At 40.1% G+C, this 20,947-nt stretch overlaps 1 protein-coding gene across 1 annotated transcript; it reads right to left on the bottom strand.

The window, feature by feature from the left end:
- Positions 1–2,952: 2,952 nt before the first annotated feature.
- On the bottom strand, positions 2,953–3,501 carry LOC138904266 (uncharacterized). Its single transcript, XM_070192771.1, has one exon. The coding sequence runs from the start codon at positions 3,499–3,501 to the stop codon at positions 2,953–2,955; it is 549 nt and encodes a 182-aa protein (XP_070048872.1).
- Between the last annotated feature and the right edge of the window lie 17,446 nt (positions 3,502–20,947).

Genomic DNA, 20,947 nt, shown 5'->3' with positions numbered 1-20,947 from the left:
AACTTCCCTTTGGCGGCTCTTTTTTTCATTCTTTTCTTTATTTATTTATTTTTTAAATACTTTCCCTCCACTGCTTTGTTCCTGTTTCAAACAAAGAATATTTTGTCAGTTTTGAAAGTGGTGGTCGGTTTATAGCCTTGAGTCTTTGGCAGCTTGGCTTTGTGATCATCCTGCCTTTGGAAGACCGACTGCATTGGTAGTTGGTTGCACTGCTGGAAGACTATGTTGCATTCAAGGGACCTTTACTTTCTGTATCAACCCTGACTATTTCGCTCATAGTGCCATTTGTGTTTGTGGCTCAGTCAACCTTATCTCAAAAAAGAGATTTCTTTTCTTAGATAACCTTTTCTAATATCTTGAATGGCTTTTGCTTTTGAAGCAATTTTTCTGTCAGAGAGAATCATAACTATTAAGTGCCTTTTGCAAAATGTGCACACTTCATAGTCCTTGTTCAGTACTACAGAGAGTCCCTGATTAACTTTGAGGTTATCTTTGCTTGCTTTAGCCAAATAGGTTGACAAGAGTCTTTTAGGGGGAAGCATTTTCATGAATCCTCAAGGCATGTTGAGTGTAACAACTGAGTGTGTTGGCCAAATTTACTTTGTGGAACTGAAAAGTTGGTAGAAGATTTTTGAAATCTTTTCTTGCTTGTTTTGACAAGGACTAACTCAGAGTGAAGGACACAATGATGTAGAGAAATAATATTAACAAGAAATGCCCATGTCGAGAAGAACAGAAGTAAGATTATTTTTTTTTGGTAACTAGCCTTAATGATCATGACATGCATTTTTTACTCAACGGCCTGATCTATCAAACTTATATAATCTTTCCTTTTACCATTCCTATGACCTTTGAAGTCGGGCTTGTTCGTACCAATCATTTACATCTGCCTCACGACTCACTTTCGACTAGTGGTGCCCCGAGGGATTTTCACCAACAAGTCTCTCTCATTTATTTATCTCTACTTACAATCACCTTAAAGTGCCCGTAAAAGTTTTCACCAGTAAGACTCTCTTTTATTTTTTTCTATATTTTTTTTTTGTTTTTTTTCTTTCATGTGGGAGCAACTTGACGATGTTCTATGTCGTGTGATAACTCTTGCTCATTGCATGCCTCTCTTGGCATTCTTGAAAGCTTATCGGGAGGTCTTATTGGGAAGGTTTTTGGATAGGGTTAGAGAGAAAGGATGACATGAAAGCTCAAAGTAGACTCAATATGATGGCTTCTTTTTTTTTCCTTTTTTTTTACAAATTGCCCCAACTCATGTTTTTTTTGGGGGGGGGGGGGGGGGGGCAAAGACCTTTGACTGCTCTTTTCTTCTTCTTCTTTTTTCACTTAAACTTTCTAAGAGTTTGCCTAGTTTGTACTCTTAGGACATGAACCTATTTTTCCTTTAATGAAGACTTTTGACTCTAGACTTGATTCCAAAGGAGGGGTGGTCAAAGAAAATGACATAGGCTCAAAGGGGGTAACAAAGGGTATAAAGTACTTGGATAGCAGAAAAAGGGCCTCCTAGCCTTAAGAACGCAAAACGTATTACCTTTTTGCAAATACATCATTGACGAACATGTTTGCCTTTTGGTATTGTCAAGTGCACTATTTGTTTTTCATTTGATCATAATGTGTCTAAAGACACTTCCCCTCCACTAATACAAAACATTTGACCAAGCTTCAATTAATTCAACATCCTCAAACCCGATCTTCATAATGATTTGAATGTAAACATCCTTAACCTTCACGGGTATGACAATTCTAGTTCCACGTGAACTTCACTCGGGCTTGTTTTCAAAGAATTTCCATTCTTTATTCATCCTCAAAAGTATCTTTCTCATTTATTTAATTCAAGACTAAATCAGCTTCCTAAGATCTGGCCAAAAAATTTGCATGCATGTCATGTCACTAGAACTAGCAGCGAAAAAAATAAGCATAGAATGACACAAAAGGACAAACTGTATTTCATTGAATGGAGGACGAAAAGGTTTGACAACAAAACAAACAACCTAAAATTCGAGTTACCACCCTGTAATAACCCAGATAATAAAAATAGCAATAGAACAAACAAACAAGACTCACACAGAAACAATAGAAGGATAGAAAGGTATGACTCAATAAAACAAATAAAATCTGGATCACAACCCTGAAATAAACCAGACAATAGAAAAAACATCAAAACAAGCTACCAAGATTCCTCCCTAGTGATGAGGGAATGACTTTTCAATTGCTAAGCTTTACATTTATCCACAAACTTGCTCATCAGAATCACCTAAGCCTTCCCCAATTTCAATCTCATTAACATCAGTCAGCAAGTTCTCGACCTCTTTGATCAACTCGTCTTCAGCATTACCCGTCCGATTAAGGACTAACAACATATGACATTTCATAGAAATTAAATTTTCAGAGGTCTCGAGAGGATTCTCATACTCCACGTCACCACATACCATCCCCACAAAGTGTGCATCATTATATACAGGTAAAGGAATATGTATGATATTCGTGGCGTCAATGTCTTGGACCACAATTAGTTTTTCCTGTACCATCCTTTCTATTTCTCTTTTCAAATCCTGACAGCTTTCAACACTATGCCACTGGGCATTGGAATGGTATTCACACCTTTTAGAAGGGTCAAAGTTTCTTGAACGTGGATCCACATAATTTGGAGGAATAGATGCAATCATGCCATAATGCATTAATTTCTCAAACAAGATTGTATAGGACTCCCCTATTGGTGTAAAATTATCTTACGTCCTCTTCTCCCCTCTATATTTTTGCTTTGGAAGTGGGTTATTGGACGCTTGAAAATTTTTTGGAGGATGATGCGAATTTCGCGATGTTGGTGCTCGCCTTCTAAGGTGTCTTGGTGCCTGGGCATATGACTCTGGATTATGGACGACATGCTGAGGTGGATCAATAGAGTATTGTGAGTTATGAGGTGGATAGCAGTGCTCGGGGGAATCATAGGAAGTCTGATGGGCTTCCCACATTTTTGAGATGTTCCCTAGGACCTCTTCTCAACCCTGATGTCGTCATGGTCTCTTCATCCTTATCATTTGTGTCACTAAAATTACCAGATCCAATCTGGACAGCCTGAGTTGTGGCTTTGAGAACTTTTTGACTGGTAATTCTTTCTGTCTTGAGGCCATTCTCAACCATTTCACCAATCTTTATTGCTTTCCAGAAAGGTCTGCCCATTGCGGACATCATGTTTTGAAAATAGTCAGGATCTTGGGCCTGAAGGAAGACAGTGATTAACTCATGGTCATCCATGGATGGCTTAACTCTAGCTGCTTGCTCTCTCCATTTAATAGCATATTCCCTGAAACTTTCAGTTGGTTTCTTCTTCAGGTTTGAAAAGGGATTGCGGTCTGGGGTAAGGTCGATGTCATACTGGAATTGTCTGGCAAAGGTATGGGCCATGTCATCCCATACATGCCAGCAAGAGGTGTCTTGATCAGTAAACCATTCAAAGGCTACCCCTGTAAGGCCTTCCCCGAAATAAGCCATTACTAATTCTTCATTTTCTCGCGCACCTCTTAGCTAATTGCAATACCTTTTCAGGTGAGCTATGGGATCACCATGTCCGTCATACTTTTCAAACTTGGGATGGGGGTCTTAAAACCAGGTGGCAAATGGATATTTCGGAAAACATACATAGATCCTTGAAGGCAATACTTTTTTGACATGCCAACCCTTGTATGTTTTTTATTCGATGCTCCAAGCTTTTTATTTTTTCGGCTATTTCTTCTTGTGCCATCTTTTGGGCAGGCTTCTCAATATCTACAGGAAGATCAAATAGGTACGAGTGGTACTCAGGAGAGTGGTATTGTTCTTGTTGGGTGGCAAATTGTGACTCATGATTTTTCCGTTGTACCACTGTGGGCTGCGAGATGGTGTAGACAGGCTTAACAGGAGTGGATGCCTGATTGGTTCTCAATGAAACACCTTGGGAGCGCACAACAGAAGCACCCGCCATATCCATACAGTTGGGATAAAGACTGACCCCAGCTGGATAGAATGGATAAGACAATGAGACATGAGTGGTATTAGTCGAAACAAGTGTGAACTCTAGGAACCCAGGAATTGACCAGGGCGGTTCTTGGCCATCAGCTCATGCTCGACACATTTCAGCCAATTGTTGTTTAAGTATTCAATTTTCCTCAATCGCAGTAGACTCTTGTTGAGCCCTCTGACCCTGAGTCTCCAGAGCACTCGTAACATCTTCGATGTCAATTGTCATTGGCATTTTCCCCTTGGATCTTGTATTTCCAGCTTACCACAAACCGACCACCTTAAACTTACTTAAGAATTCAAAACAAAACGACTCATTAGAATGGACTCAGGCGATCCTTATTATTATAAACATTTTTTTTCTTTTCAAAATAGTTCGATCGAACCTGATGTGGGTTGCCTACGTATCATGTGGGGACATGAATCAGATCTTTGCGTAGTTCGGGAAGATCGGGAATAAAATAAATAAACTAACTTTTTTTTTACCCATATACAAATAACCCCGCGAAAGCTCCTAATAAGGAAAATATTTTTTGGATTTTGAATTCTTTCTCTCTTTTTTTTTATTGGAAATTTTCGAAAGAAAGATTTCTAAACAATAAAGAAAATAGTTTTTTGGATTTTGATTTATTTTTTTATTTTTTTTATTTTTTTTGAAAAGAAAGATTCTAAAGAACAAAGAAAATATTGTTTTTTTTTTAATTTTGATTTATTTTTATTTTTGTTTTGTTATTGTTTTTGGAATCTTCGAAAGAAAGACTTCTAAAAAAGATTTTAAAAAAATATTTATTTATTTTTTATAAATTTCAAAAGAAAGAAAATATTTTTTTGGATTTTGATTTTCTTTTTTTTTGAATTTTGGGAGAAAAACTTCTAAAAAAAAGAAGAAACTATTTTTGAATTTTAGGATTTGACGTCTCAAAGAAATACTTCTAAAGATGTAATTAAAGAAAAATAATTTTAGATTTTTTTAAAAAATAATTAGGCCGAAACCGATGAGGTTTGCCTACATATCTCACATCCGGTGAGAATCAGACCCGCGTAGTTCGGTAAAACCGACTAATTTCTCTTTTTGATTTTTATGAAAATTAATCTTTACATCTCACGCTAGACTACTACAAAATCTTAGTAAAAAAATTATTTTTACTAAACTAGGAGAATGATTTCTTTTTTATAATTCCGCTAAACTAATATTCTAAAGCCAGTCAACAATGCAAGCAAGCCTTCCAAATAATATAGCAAGTAGCATATAAGTGAACATGATGGTCTCAAAGAGGATACATGTCTTATACGGATCGGCCCCTGTGCCGAGTTTCGCTAAGTCAAATGTACGTGATGCAAATAAAGCGAACCTTCTAGGGTTATCCGGTATGAGGTTTGTTCTTTTAGGTTAAAATCCTAGTGAAAAAGACACCTAGACTGGCTTACTCGGGCAGACAACCCAAGCCGAGGAGCGTCAGTGTACCGGCCGTAGAATAGTTTCGGCTTTACTGGTGGTTCTCCCCGCCTAAACATGTGTGATTAAATCCTTCACTAGGAGCAGGTATGCACAATGGCTTTATCTCAGACAGAAATTTTTGTGGAACTGGTTAGCACACACAACATTATTAATTATGAGAAGACTCAGATGGGGTGCGAGAGAAGACACTTTATATGTATAATTCAAAAAATATCAAAGAAGTAAATAAGCGACAATTAGCACATTAGGCTTAAATAAATCACAGTATATACAAAATTAATAAAGCCAAATAAAAGTCAACATGTACAAGCTCGAATTCGTGTTTTCCCCAGCAGAGTCGCCAGAACTGTCACACCTCTTTTTACCCCCAAATGATATCTGTGGATTAAAGGGTTTTTTCAATTAAAGTGACAAAATTGAGCAGTGATTATTTTATTTACAGAGTCGCCACTTGGAATTAATTTTGTTGGTTTCCAAGTCGCCTTTTATTTGAATCCCTAGTCAAAGGAAGGTTTGACTCTATTTTTATTGGTACGCAAAAATAGAAAATTGGGTAAGAAATTCTATTGACCAGGGAGAAGGTGTAAGGTACTCCCCGAATCTCGTGGTTCTAGCACAGTCGCTTTTATTGATAAAAATTGGCTTGAATTATTTTTGGATAAATTATGTCTTATTGGTTTTCATGCTTTACCTATGTCCGCTTTCATTGCTTGATTATTTATTGAAGGATAAAATTACATTGTAAATAACGTTATAATTTTATTATGACTTTGTAGTTAAGGTCAAGTTACACAAGCGTGCACTCGAATTTAGAATTACGTACCATGATTATGCCACGGGAACAGTACCCATAGTCACGATAATTTATTATTGGCCACACCTAAAGCACACTACGTTATTCAAAGTTGTTTAATTATTTGCTAATTTTGGATTATTGTGAGGCTCAAAGGTTACGGGATAGAATTACGGAAAATGTAAGATTGATTATTAAAAATTACTAGAGGTATCAATTATGTCGGGTATAGTGCGATAATGCAACAAGCAAATAAATCCTACTTATTCATTCTATTTTATCTATACTTAAATCTTGGTGAAGAAAATTAATGGAATAAAATTTAAGCTCATGCTAAACTCCAACGTGATCGCTACCAAATCAAACAGTAGCTCATTTGACTTTTCCAATTCATGATTAATACTCACACCCAACATAAAGCTATAGGAATTCCACTTGACAAGAATAACTATTAAACAAGATATGCACTTAGTAAAAGATTGATTCAAAACACAATAACATTCGTCATTGATGAAACAGAGAGCAATAAACCACTCAAACTTTCACATTGATTTAATAGTTAAACACACCACATAATCACAACGATAATTCAAAACATGAAAGTTTGATGGAAATACTGATAAGAGCATGGAAACGAACCTTGAATATGCAACAGTTTTCGAATATATTGATAAGAAAAATTTTCCAACTCGTACATAATCTCGTTCAAAGTGAAGAAATCCAGAAACAAAAATGAGACCTTCGTCGTCAACTCGTAACTGACCGTACGCCGGAACCTAGAACCAAGACCTCGTCGGGGACTTTACCCGGACTATTTTCACTCAGATTTTAGCGACCAAGAGTGGCTTTTTCCTGCTAGTTTTGTTATGTTTGCTAGCTAGTTTTTTGATGGAGAATCACTGCATTTTTGCGGCAGTTTTGAAGATGAAAATTGGCGTTAATGGAGGTAGGTTTTGCAGCTGTTTTGCTACATTTTTGGGTAGCTTTTGCTGTAATTTTGGGTTGCCTTTTGCTGGAATTCATGGTGAGATTCGTGGCTATGTTTAACTATGTTTTGGGGGTAGTTTCAGTTGGTTTTTGTAGCTAAAAGGGTGCTGGATTTTGACTGGTTTTTTGGCATCAAAGAGGCGGCTAAAGATGATGCTCTACATGGTGTTTGGGTGGCAGTTTAGGGGTGTCTTTAGCTAGGTTAGGGGCTGGAATTTAAGGGTAGTTTAAGGCTGATTTGGAGGTGGGTGTTAATGGAGGTTTGGTGCATTTTTTGCTTGGGGAAGAAGGAGGTCCATCAGGGGTTTTTTCTTTTTTTGTGTGTGTACATATATTAAGAAAATATGAGAGGAAGAGTGTTGAAAATGAACGATGGGACAAGGAATAGTGACACGTAAATAGTATAGTAGGTGGGTGATGGGACAAGGAAATAGTGAAAGGGAGTAAGATGTGACATGTGAATAGTGTAATAAGTGGGTGATGGGACAAAAAAATAGTGTAGGGAAGGTAGGAAGTAATTCTATTAGATTTGGTCTGTGATTTAAATAAATTCTTCTGCCCTCTACGTAATAGACTTTGTTAAAAATATTACATATTCTCTAATAAAGTCTACTAATAAAAATAATATAAAAGTTAAAATATCAAAATTAAACTTAAAACTATTTAAATACTAAAACAAAATGGTGAAAATTTTAAATATAGTCAAAAATTAGATGCTCACAACATCAATCCCATCCCAAATAAGGAAAATAATTACAATCCACTCCTACACCGGCATGCGTAGTTTCAGGGTTAGGTTATTTCAACCTACCCTTCCTCGGTGACTCGATACTCCCAAAAATATTTTTGATTTGCTTACAAAGGAAACAACAATACAAATGCATTTACCTCATAACCTTTCATACCGTATATAGCCTCATTGGCACTTTCAACAACTTTCAACATCATTATTTCATTGGCTCTTTTGGCCATACATATGATTCTTCATTCATGGCACAATGGTCGTATTTCGTATTCCACACTTTTATTTTTTTCCTTTCATGGATCATCATCATCATAAATATCAGTAAATAGAATATTTCGAAAATCACAACTTTAGGTTCATTAGTAATGAAGACTTTAAACACAATGGATTTCTTTCCAAAAAATAGAGTAAAATTATTGGCAATCGGTGCGAAAGTTAAAATAATAAACAAATAACACACCATTTATTCTTGAAATACTTTTCCCCAAAAAGGGAAATACACAATTTCAACTCACGAATATATGATAACGCAAAATACATCGAAACTACTTACAAAGCATAGTATTAGTTAAAACAACCACATATGGGCATCACTTGAGTTCATAAGCTTTTAGGCAATTCTATTTTCAAAGTCAATTTTGGAATAGTTAAATCAAAGCTCATTTCATAATCGTTCTCATATCATTTCATTTCATTTGCACCATTGGCCACAAGTATAACTTTCACTCTTGGCACGTTGGCCACACTTTATATCCCCAATTCACTTATTTCACTTCCAACCATCTTTATAGATTATCAACAATAAGACATCTCCAATCAAGACTTTAGGTACACATATGAGTAATTAAGAGTCTTAAGCATATTGGGATTTTCTTACACAATTTGGCATCATAACCTTCATTTGAAACACGACTCAAAGACATAGCATTTTAATATACATATCATTCTTGAACACATTCCAAAGGGATAACATAATGTGATAGGAATATTCAGAACACGTTTTGAATACATAATTCTCGACACTTTGCTTATTTGAGACAATCGAATTTATAGGGAACAACTCGAAACATGAGAATAAGGAACTTGAACCAACCATACTTGAAACTTACGAGAACATCATAGAATTCAATTTTAAGAGAGTAGTCTAGGCAACATACCTCGCTTTGAGCTTTTCTTAAATTACTACAATATTTCGGAAATCCTAGCAATCCCAATCTATTTTGAGACATAGCAAAATTGAACACAAATTAGGAAGATATTCATAGTTTCAGCTCATTTGAGCATTTCATCAAACACTTGGTGTACAAATTTGATTACAAGGTTCCTCTACAAGATTTCCTTCACTTCACAACCCAATGTTTACCCATTTGAGCTCAACAATCTTCTTACAAACCTTATTAGTACAAGAATGTATAAATAATACTCTTACATCCAAGAATCATACTCCCCATCACCCATCTTTTACCCCAAACTCGAAATTAAAGATTAGGGTATGGAACCTTACCTCTTAGATAAAGATTTTGTGATTGGCTTCCTTGATTCTTGAAGATTGGTGCAAAATTGGATGATTATAATGCTAGGTTTACTTCTTCTCTCTTTAAAATGCTCTTACCTCTCTTTAAAATTCTCAGAAAATCGACCCAAAATAAGCCCCAAAGGCTATTTATCAAAATGGGGTCGGGTTATGAAAATAGAAAAATTAACCCTCCGAACTCAGGTCAGCGGTCGCAGAATGGACAGCATAATGGGTATGTGGGTCATACAATGGACTGCAAAAATGATTCCTAGAACTGGGCTGCACTGGTCAATTCTGCGACCATTCTGCGGCCCGCAGAATGATTTTGCGGTCGCAGAATCACATTATGCCAGCCTTTGGTAATATGGTCATAATTTCTTGTAGGAGTGTCCACATGACAAACTGTTTGAAGAGTTAAAAACTAGACTCGAAGATCTTACATTTTATAGGTTGTTCATCACATAACTCCTTATATATATGTAGATATGCTCGTCCAAAGTTTGGTCTTGTGCGTGCTCATTTGGAACTTTAGTCTATCATGTAATTTCCAACTTGACTTAGACTTAGGGCTCTCCTTAGACCCCACACCACTTATAATATTATTCATGCACTTATTATCATATCCAATTGATATCCATCATATTAATAGTCATCGTCTGCACACAAAATAATATAATTAGCGCACATCAACTTTCTTAATAGCGCTTAAGTACTTTGAAATTTTTCGGGGTGTTACATGTAAACATTTTAAGTAAATGATCTCGGAATCAGTATTCGACAGTTCTAATAGGTTCGTATGATGATTTTGGACTTGGGCGTATGTTTGAATCAGGTTTTGGATGACCCGGGAGCGTTTCAGCACTTAATTATGAAAGTTGACTATTTGAAGGCTTTAAAGTTCTTTAAATTTGGTTTGGAGTAGATTTTTGTGTTATCGAGGTCCGTTTGGATATTCGAACCCTAAAATATTTCTGTATGATGATTTAAGACTTGTACGCAAAATTTGGTGTCATTCCGAGTAGTTTAAGTATGTTTCGGCACTCAGAGTAAGTTGAAGAACTTGAAGTTCCTAAGTTGATTCAATTTGGTTTGAGGTATGATTCTTAGTTTTGATATTGTTTTATACATTCCGAGGGTTCGAGCGAGTTCGTTTTATGATTCCAAACTTGTTGGTATGTTTGGGCGTATCCTTGGGGGCCTCGGGTGTCAATCGGACTAGGCATAGACCAAGTTTGGACTTAGGTGAAGCAACTGAAGAACTAGGCTTCTGGTGTAACCGCACCTGCGGAGGGCTAGCCGCAGGTGCGAGCTTGTAGAAGCGAGCAAGAAGCTGTAGAAGCGGCCCAGGACGAGCAGCTCAGGAATCACAGATGCGGGATTTCGTGCGCACCTGCGAACGTACAGGTGCGATTGGGGAGGACGCAGAAGTGGACATAGCACCTGGGCTTGAGGAACTCCGCAGAAGCGGACATAGCACCGCAGGTGCAGTACCGCAAATGCGGCAGGGGCACCGTAGGTGCGATTGCACTAGAAGGCAGAACTTCATTTAAGTCAGGATTGAGAATTTGGGGTTCATTTATTGCACTTTTTGGGGCGATTGTTGGAGGTCATAGAGAGGGGTTTTCACCTAACACCTTGAGGTAAGTAATTTCTATACAATGTGAGTTAAATACATTGATTATGGGTAGATTTAACATGTAAATTTGTGAAATCATGGGTTTAGATGAAAAACCTAGGGTTTTCTTTTTTTATAAAAATGGGATTTAGCCACGAAAATAGTTATGAAATTTAGTAAAAATTATATATTTGAGTTCGTGAGGTTATGGGTAATACTTTCTTCGAACATTTTCGGAATTCGGGCACGTGGGCCTAGGGATGAATTTTAGGAATTCTTCAATTGGGATTGGGTAATCACTTTAATAGTTAGAATATGAACTGTTGAGCACGTATTGATTATTTTATATAACATTTGACTAGTTTCGAATCGTTTGGCACCGAATTGAGGGTTTAAAGCACAGTTGTGGACCGGAAAGTAAGCTTTGAGATGAGTTAAGTCTCTTGCCTAACCTTGTAAGAGGGAACTCTTCCCCTTAGGTGTATCTTTGCTGTGAATTTTATGTGTGGGGAGCTACATACGCACTAGGTGACGAGAGTCCGTGCGTAGCTGTATTCTATGTGATGTCCGGGTAGTCTTAGGCTTACACCATGCCTTCTTTGCACTATTATGTTGGTTATGCACATTAACTGCTTGAAATGAGCTGAGATTAAGGATTAAATTATTTAAAGTCTCTAGTTTAGATTTCTTGTGTTTGGAAAGAATTTAAGGATTTTATGAGAACTCTGACAATTTTATGTCCACTCGCGTCGCAAATATTTCTGCGAGCGAGGTAAACTTTCCTCTACTCTCATGGGAGCGGTCCATTCGCCTCGACAGGTTAATAGATGCATCTATGATTTGTGTCATTCGATCCTCGGTAGTGCACAGTATATTTCTGGATCGGGTCGTACGACCTCAGCATAAATCGTGCGTGATAATACTTGGAGCCTAACTTTTACTTCATATTAATTTATGGCTTGAGTGGTTACTATTATTTAAAGGACATAAATTGATTTAAAATTATTGTTAGTGAAGGGAATTATTATTCACTGCTTGTTACTGTGTGGTATTAGTTGCTTACATATTCCATGCTTATTTATGATTTTCGCATTTTATTTATAGCCCATAGTAAGTGTCGATGTCGACCCCTCGTCACTACTTCTTCGAGGTTAGATTTGATACTTACTGGGTACATGTTGTTTATGTACTCACGCTACACTTCTGCACTAATCGTGCAGGATCTGAGGCAGGTGCATCTGGTGAACATACCAACGCACACCCCCGTCACCCGGAGACTTAGTGGTGAGCTGCATCCTGAGCCGTTTTGCAGCACCTAGAGCCTTTCTTTTGTACTTATTTTCTGTCTATGTTATTTCTGACAGTAGTTAGAGTTTTTTATATTCTACTAGTGCTTATACACTTGACACCAGAACTTGGCACACACTTTAGTATGCTTTACGCTTTTTGGGGTATTTACATATTTATGTTTGCATTCAGTTGTTTTCATTTAAACCATTCGACTTTCTATTTCTCAAATTTCTAAAAAAAAATGGGATTTAATTACTTGGAAATTGGTTAAAAGAAGAAATCACATAGTAACTTCATCGTAGGCTTGCCTAGTGGCGACGTTAGGCGACATCACGGCCTATAGGAGAAATTTAGGTTGTGACACCAACAGTAAGTTAACCATGTGACTGTTTCTTTTAACAATTTAGAAATAGTTGATTTTTAATTATTGAATAAATAAGAAGGGAAAATATAATAAAATGAGGAATGAACAATTTTAAGAGCAAGTGAGGCGAAGTAAATAATCAAAATCATCAAGTGTCTACTAACATAATCTCCAAGACCTAGTGTCACGAGTATATGAACTACTAGTAGAATATACAAAAACACGAAACTACTATCTAAAATAAAGTAGACATAAAGTAAATGCTAAGAAAGACTTTGGGTGCTGCAGAACGGGCTCAGAGGGCAGCTCACCGCAAAGTCTCGGGGTATCAGGAGTGCGCGCCGGGATGATAACCAGATGCACTGGCTTAGATCCTACATGGTTAGTGCAGAAGTATAGCGTGAATACATAAACAACATGTACCCAGTAAGTATCTAGTCTAACCTCGAAGAAGTAGTGACGAGTGATCGACTTCGACACTTACTATGGGCTTACAATATATACCGAGATTCTAAATAAGCATGGGCTATGAAAATGATAATGAAAACTCAATAACAAGAAATAAATAAACAATTCTTTCACCGATAGTAAATCCCAAATCCATTTCCATCATTTAACAATTCAACCTCTCGAGGGTCGAACGGCACGAAACATAGATGCATCTATTAACCTGTCAAGGCGAACGGCCCGCTCCCATGAGACCTCGCTCGCGAAAATTCTTGCGACGCGAGTGATTCATAGATTTCTTAAGTCATTATAAAGTTCTTCAATTCTTTCCGAAAATAAGAAGTCTAAACTGGAAACTTTAAATCTTAACATCTTCAATCTCAATTCTATTTAAGACAATTAGTATACATAATCAAATAACGGTGCCAACAAAAACATGATGTAAATCTAAGACTACTCAGACATCACATAGAATATAGCTACGCACGGACTCTCATCACCTAGTGCATATATAGTTCCCCACACAGGTAATTTACAACAAAACACACCTAAGGAGATGAGTTTCCTCTTACAAGGTTAGGCAAGAGACATACCTCGTTCTCAAGTTCACTTTCGATCCACATATATGCTTTAAATCCTCAACTTGGTTCCAAACGACTCAAAACGAGTCAAATATTGTATAAAGTAATCAATACAATGTTTAAGAGTTCATACTCTAACTATTAAAGTGATTACCCAACCCTAATTAAAAAAAATTTAAATTTTATTCTCGGGCCCATGTGCCCGGATTCTGGAACTTTTTGAAGAAAGTTGTTACCCATAACCTCACGAACTCAAATATATAGTTTTCACTACATTCCATAACCATTTTCGTGGTTAAATCCCATTTCTATCAAATCCTAGGTTTTTCATCTAAACCCATGATTTCACAAATTTTACATGTTAAATCTACCCATAATCTATGTAATTAACTCACATTGTGTAGAAATTACTTACGTCAAAGTGTTAGGTGAAAACCCCTCTCTAAGAGCTCCAAAACTCGCCCAAGGAATGATATAAATGAGCTCAAAATGCTTAAGTCCCGACTTAAATGAAGGTTCTGCCTTCTGCGATTTTTACATATGCGGTCAATGGGCCGCATTTGCGGTACCGCTTCTTTGGCGCCATGGCTGCTTCTGCGAAACTTCACAGGACCAGCGTTGGCCGCATCTGTTGTCGTGTTTCCGCTTTAAAGGTCTCGCTTCTGCCGCTTCTCATCGCAGAAGCGGGGTCGCTTCTGCGGACCACTGGCCAGGGATCTAAGCCGCTTCTGCAGCCAAAATGGCACATCTGCGGGCTCGCACCTGCTGCCATTAGCTCGCATGTGCAAGAACACCAGAACTGGTGCACCGGCAGCCCTTTTGAGTCTTAACTCAATCCGCGCATCGCCCGAATGGCATCCGGGGCCCCCGAGGCTCCGTCCAAACATACCAACAAGTCCGGAATCATAAATCGGACTCGCTCGCTCTCTCGGAACGCGAAAAACAACATCAAAACTAAGAATCACACCCCAAACCAAATTGAATCAACTTATGAACTTCAAGTTCTTCCAACTTACTCTGAACGCACCGAAACATACTTAAACTACTCTGAATGACACCAAATTTTGCCTGCAAGTCTTAAATCACCATACGGAACTATTCCAAGTCTTGGAATCCTAATTGGACATCGATAACACCAAATCCTTCCAAACCAAATTTAAAGAACTTTAAAACCTTCGAGGTGCAAACTATCAATATTAAGCGCCAAAACGCTCCCGCGTCATCCAAAACCCGATTCAAACATACGCCCAAGTCCGAAATCACCATACAAACCTATTGGAACTGTCAAATCCCGGTTCCGAGGTCGTTTACCCAAAATGTTGGCCATAGTCAAACTTAGCCCTTTTTTGCTAACCTTAAGGAACCAAGTGTTCCGATTTCAACCTGAACCCTTCCAAATCCCGAACTAACCTTCCCCGCAAGTCATAAAATAGCAAAAGCACATATGGGGAGCCTTATTTAGGAGAACAGGGTTGTAGAAAGCAAAACGGTCGGTCGGGTCGTTACATTCTCCACCTCTTAAAGAAAGGTTCGTCCTCGAATGGGTCTAGAATCATACCTAGAATGCTGAATAAGTGTGGATATCTGCTCCGTATGTCCTCCTCGACCTTCCAAGTCACCTCCTCGACTGGTTGGCCTCTCCACTGAACTTTTACCGCAGAAATTTTCTTGGATCTCAACTGGCGAACTTGCCTGTCAATAATGGCAATTGTCTCCTCCTCATAACCTAGGATCTCATCTAGTTGAACCATATTGAAGTCTAACACATGCGACCTGTCGGCATGATACCTCTAGAGCATAGACACATGGAAAATCGGATGAACTCCCGATAGACTGGGAGGCAAGGCAAGTTCATAAGAAACCTCCCCAACTCGCCTCAACACCTTAAATGGGCCTATAAACCTTAGGCTCAGCTTTCCATTCTTCCCGAACCTCATGATCCCCTTCATCGGCGAGACCTTCAAGAGAACTTTCTCGCCCACCATAAAAGGTAAATTATGCGCCTTCTGATCCGCGTAACTCTGTCTGGACTGTGCTATGCGAAGTCGCTCCTAAATCAACTTTACCCTTTCCAAGGCATCCTTCACCAAATTAGTACCATATAACTTAGCCTCGCCGGGTTCAAACCATCCGATGGGTGAAAGACATCGCCGACCATATAAAGCCTCAAATGTAGCCATCTCAATGTTGGACTGATAACTGTTGTTGTAACTAAACTCGGCCAAAGGCAAGAATCGATCCCACTACCCTCCAAAGTCAATCACATATGCTCTGAGCATATCCTCAAGATTTGAACTGTCCGCTCTGACTGCCCGTCGGTCTGCGGATGAAAAGTTGTGCTGAGCTCTACCTGGGTCCCCAACTCACTCTATACTGCTTTCTAGAAATGCGTAGTAAACAGAGGGCATCTATCTGATATGATTGAAATAGGCACACCATGCAACCGAACTATCTCCTGAATATAAATCTGGGCCAACCTCTCTGAAGTATATGTGGTCACAACCGGAATGAAGTGTGCCGACTTGGTCAACCTGTCGATAATGACCCAAATTGTATCAAACTTCCTCAAGGTCCGCGGCAACCCAACTACGAAGTCTATAGTAATGCGCTCCCATTTCCACTCAGGTATAGTCATCTGTTGTAGTATGTCACCTGGCCTCTGATGCTCATACTTAACCTGTTGGCAATTTAGACACCACACGACATACTCAACTATGTCCTTCTTCATACGCTGCTACCAATAATGATTCCTCAGATCGCGATACATCTTCATAGCACCTGAATGAATAGAATACCGAGAACTGTGTGCCTGCTCTAGAATTCTTTCCCTCAGCCCATCAATATTAGGAACACATAGACGACCCTGGAGTCGCAGAACACCATCCTCGCCGATAGTAACCTCCTTAGCACCACCCTGTAGTACAGTCTCTCTAAGAACCAACAAGTGTGGATCATCAAACTTGCAAGCCTTGATCTGCTCGAATAGTGAAGACTGGGTAACGACGCATGCAAGAACTTGGGTAGGCTTTGAAATGTCCAACCTCACAAGTCTGTTAGCTAAGGACTGAATGTCCAAAGCTAATGGCCTCTCCTCTGCTGAAATGAGTGCCAAGATACCCATACTCTCTACCTTTCTGCTCAAGGAATCCGTAACTACATTCGCCTTGCCCGGATGGAAAAGAATAGTAATATCATAGTCCTTTAGTAACTCAAGCCACCTGCGCTGCCTCAAATTAAGATCCCTTTGCTTGAACAAATGCGGCAAGTTGCGATGATTAGTGTAAACCTTATAGGACACCCCATAAAGATAATGCCTCCAGATCTTAAGAGCATGAACAATCGCGGCCAACTCAAAATCGTGTACAGGTTAATTCTTCTCGAGGGGCTTCAACTGACGTGAAGCGTATGCAATAACTTGCCCCTCCTGCATCAATACACAACCCAAACCAACACATAAAGCATCGTAATACAAAATATGCATCCCTGAACCGGAAAGAAATACTAACACCGGTGTTGAAGTTAATGCGGTCTTGAGCTTCTGAAAGCTCACCTTACAATCATCGGACCATCAGAACAGAGCATCCTTCTGGATCAATCTAGTCAAAGGTGCTGCAATAGATAAGAAGCCCTCCACAAACCGGCAATAATAACCTGCTAATCCTAAGAATCTCCCGATCTCTGTCGCTGTGGAGGGACGAGGCCAACTCTGAACTGCCTTAATTTTCTTGGAATCAGCCTTAATACCCTCGCCTGATACAACATGCGCCAAGAATGCGACAGAATCTAACCAAAACTCACACTTGGAGAACTTAGCATATAGCTTCTATTCTCGTAAGGTCTGAAGCACCACTCTCAGATGTTGCTCGTGCTCTTCCATGCTACGTGAGTAGACCAATATGTCATCAATGAAGAAAATGACAAATAGATCAATATACGGCCTGAACACCATGTTCATCAAATCTATAAATGACACTGGGGCATTAGTCAAACCGAAGGACATCACCAGAAACTCATAATGGCCATATATAGTCCGGAAAGCAGTCTTCAGAACATCTGAATATCGAATCTTCAACTGATGGTACCCCGATCTCAAGTCGATCTTAGAGAACACCCTGGAACCCTGCCACTGGTCAAACAAATCATCAATACGCGAAAACGGGTACTTGTTCTTAATAGTGACTTTGTTCAACTGGCGGTATCATTGCACATCCGCATAGTCCCATATTTCTTCTTCACAAATAACACTGGTGCACCCCAAGGCGATACACTCGGTCTGACGAACCCCTTTGTTAGCAACTCCTCAAGTTGTTCCTTCAACTCTTTTGGAGCCATACGGTACGATGGGATAGATATAGGCTGGGTACCTAGGGCCAAATCAATGCAGAAATCGATATCACATTCTGGTGGCATGCCTGGAAGATCATAAGGAAACACATCGGAGAACTCCTGGACTATGGACACGGAATCGATCGCCGGAGTCTCGAAAGTAGTATCTCAAACATAAGCTAGGTAAGCCAAATAATCCTTCTCGACCATGTGTTGAGCCTTCAGAAAAGAGATAACCCGACTAGATGAACTGACAGACAAACCCTTCCACTCCAATTTGGGCAACTCTGGCATTACCAAGGTAACATTCTTAGCATGGCAATCAAGGATGGCATGACATGGAGATAGCCAATCCATGCCCAGGATGACCTCAAAGTCGGTCATATCAAGCAACAAGAGATCCTCTCTAGTCTCATAACTACAGAATATAACAATACAGGACCGATAGACCCGATCCACAACAACATAACTGTCTACTAGAGTGAACACATAAACAGGAGTACCCAAAGACTCGTGAGGAACATCCAGGAAATGAGCAAACAAAGATGACACATATGAATATGTAGACCCTGGATCAAATAATACTGAAGCATCCCTACCGTAGACAGAAATAATACATGTGATCACGGTATCTAAGGCCACTGCATCTAAGGCAGCTGCATCTGGTCTAGCCGAAAAATCATAGAACCTAGCTGGAGCACCACCTGACTGGCCTCCACCTGCCTGGCCTCCACCTCTAGGACGGCCCCTACCCACATACCCTCCGCCTCTAGGCTGCCGAATGGCTGGTGCGGCAGCTAGTGCTGTAATTATAGGCTGAGAACCCTGTTGTACTGCCTTGCCCCGGAGTCTAGGACAAAACCTCTTCATGTGTCCAGGATCCTCGCACTCGTAGGAACCCCTCGGAACGGTGGACTGTTGACCTGAAGTCTGACCCTGATGGCCTGAATACCCACTGGAGCAACCCTGAAAAGCTGGTGGGCGGTAAGAAATCTCTGGCATGGCGCTGAAATAAGGTCGCACTGGAGCACCCCGAGGAGGCGATGGTACTGGATATGTGGGCCTGCTAGGCTGCCCCCTCCCAAACTTACATCTTTCCCCAGACGGGGCACCACTGAACCCTCCGGAATAACGGAACTGCTTGTCTCACGGTATCTGCTCCTGGCTCTACTGATGGACACCCTCGATCCTCCGAACTATCTCTACAACTAGCTCGTACGAAGTCCCCATCTCAACCTCCCGGGCCATGGTGGCCTGGATACTAGAGTGCAAACCTGCAACAAACCTCTGCACTCTCTCTGCATCAGTAGGAAGTATCATAAGGGCATGGCGAGACAACTCAGAGAATCTTGCCTCATAGTCGGTCACTGACATCTGACCCTACTGGAGCTGCTCGAACTAGAACCGCAACTCTTCCCTCTGAGGGGGTGGAATATACCTATCCAAGAAAAGGTGTGTGAACCGATCCCAAGTCATGAGAGGAGAACATGTCGGTCTGCCAAGTAGATATAACTGCCACCACCTACGGGCCCTGCCTTCCAGCTGGAAAGTAGTAAAATCCACCCCGTGGACTCAAATATCCTCATGTTGTGCAGTCTGTCCCTGCACCGATCATTGAAGTCCCGGGGATCCTCATGTCGCTCACCTCCGAAGACTAGAGGTGTAGCCTAGTCCATCTGTCCAATAGCTTTTGCGGCTCGCTGACCGTAGCTGGTCTGGGCTCAGGTATGGCTGCTGCCACTGGCTGGGCTCCGCCCACAGGTAGTGTGCCCGGGGTCTGATATATAGCAGTTGCATGACCAGGAGCTTGAGCGATAGGGGTTTGTGCTCCCCCTCCCACCTGAGATGTGGTTGGGTCTGCTGGAAATAAACCATCATGAGTCATAGTATCCATGAACCGTAGCATGCAGCCCATGACCTCCTGGAATCTCGGTGCGGATATGAAATCTAACGGAGCTGGATCTCCTGCAGGCACCTCGCACTTCTCCTCAATAATGGGATCCTCTACTGGATCCGCTGGTGGCATAGCTGGAGCAACTTTGGGATGTCCTCGTCCTCTACCACGTGCTGGATCCCTCCCACGACCTCTGCCTCGGCCTCTAGCAATAGGGAGAGAAACTCCTCCACGGTCTGGAACATCTGTTGTGCGCGTTCTCACCTTCTGTGAGGGAATAAGAGAAAGATACTTAGTACCACATCAACTGCACGATAGGAGATGAAGAAAGAGAAGTTTCCTCACATCATATAGCCTCTCGAAGATAAGTATAGACGTCTCCACACCGATCCGCAAGACTCTATTAGGCATGCTCATAACTCGTGAGACCTACGTGAACCTAGTGCTCTGATACCATGTTGTCACGACCCAATTTCTCCTATAGGCCGTGATGGCTCCCAACGTTACCGCTAGGCAAGCCAATAGTGAGTTAACCATGTGACTATTTTTTTAACAATTTAGAAATAGTTGATTTTTAATTATTGAATAAATAAGAAGTGAAAAATTTAATAAAATGAGGAATGAACAAGTTTAAGAGCAAGTGAGGCGAAGTAAATAATCAAAATCATCAAGTGTCTACTAACATAATCTCCAAGACCTGGTGTCACGAGTGTATGCGCTACTAGTAGAATATACAAAAATGCTAAACTACTGTCTAAAATAAAGTAGATAGAAAGTAAATGCTAAGAAAGACTTCGGGTGCTGCAGAACAGGCTCAGTGGGCAGCTCACCGCAAAGTCTCGAGGTATCAGGAGTGCGCGCCGGGATGATAACCAGATACACCTGCCTTAGATCCTGCACGGTTAGTGCAGAAGTATAGCGTGAG

The sequence above is a fragment of the Nicotiana tomentosiformis genome, chromosome 2, assembly GCF_000390325.3.
Source record: "Nicotiana tomentosiformis chromosome 2, ASM39032v3, whole genome shotgun sequence".
Classification (NCBI taxonomy): Eukaryota; Viridiplantae; Streptophyta; class Magnoliopsida; order Solanales; family Solanaceae; genus Nicotiana; species Nicotiana tomentosiformis.
The sequence above is the reverse complement of the archived record's forward strand: the minus strand, read 5'-3'. Positions and strand labels throughout refer to the sequence as shown.

Bases quoted from the DNA above. Each gene is read 5' to 3' on its own strand.
- LOC138904266 (XM_070192771.1), bottom strand. From the start codon at position 3,501: ATGGCTTATTTCGGGGAAGGCCTTACAGGGGTAGCCTTTGAATGGTTT.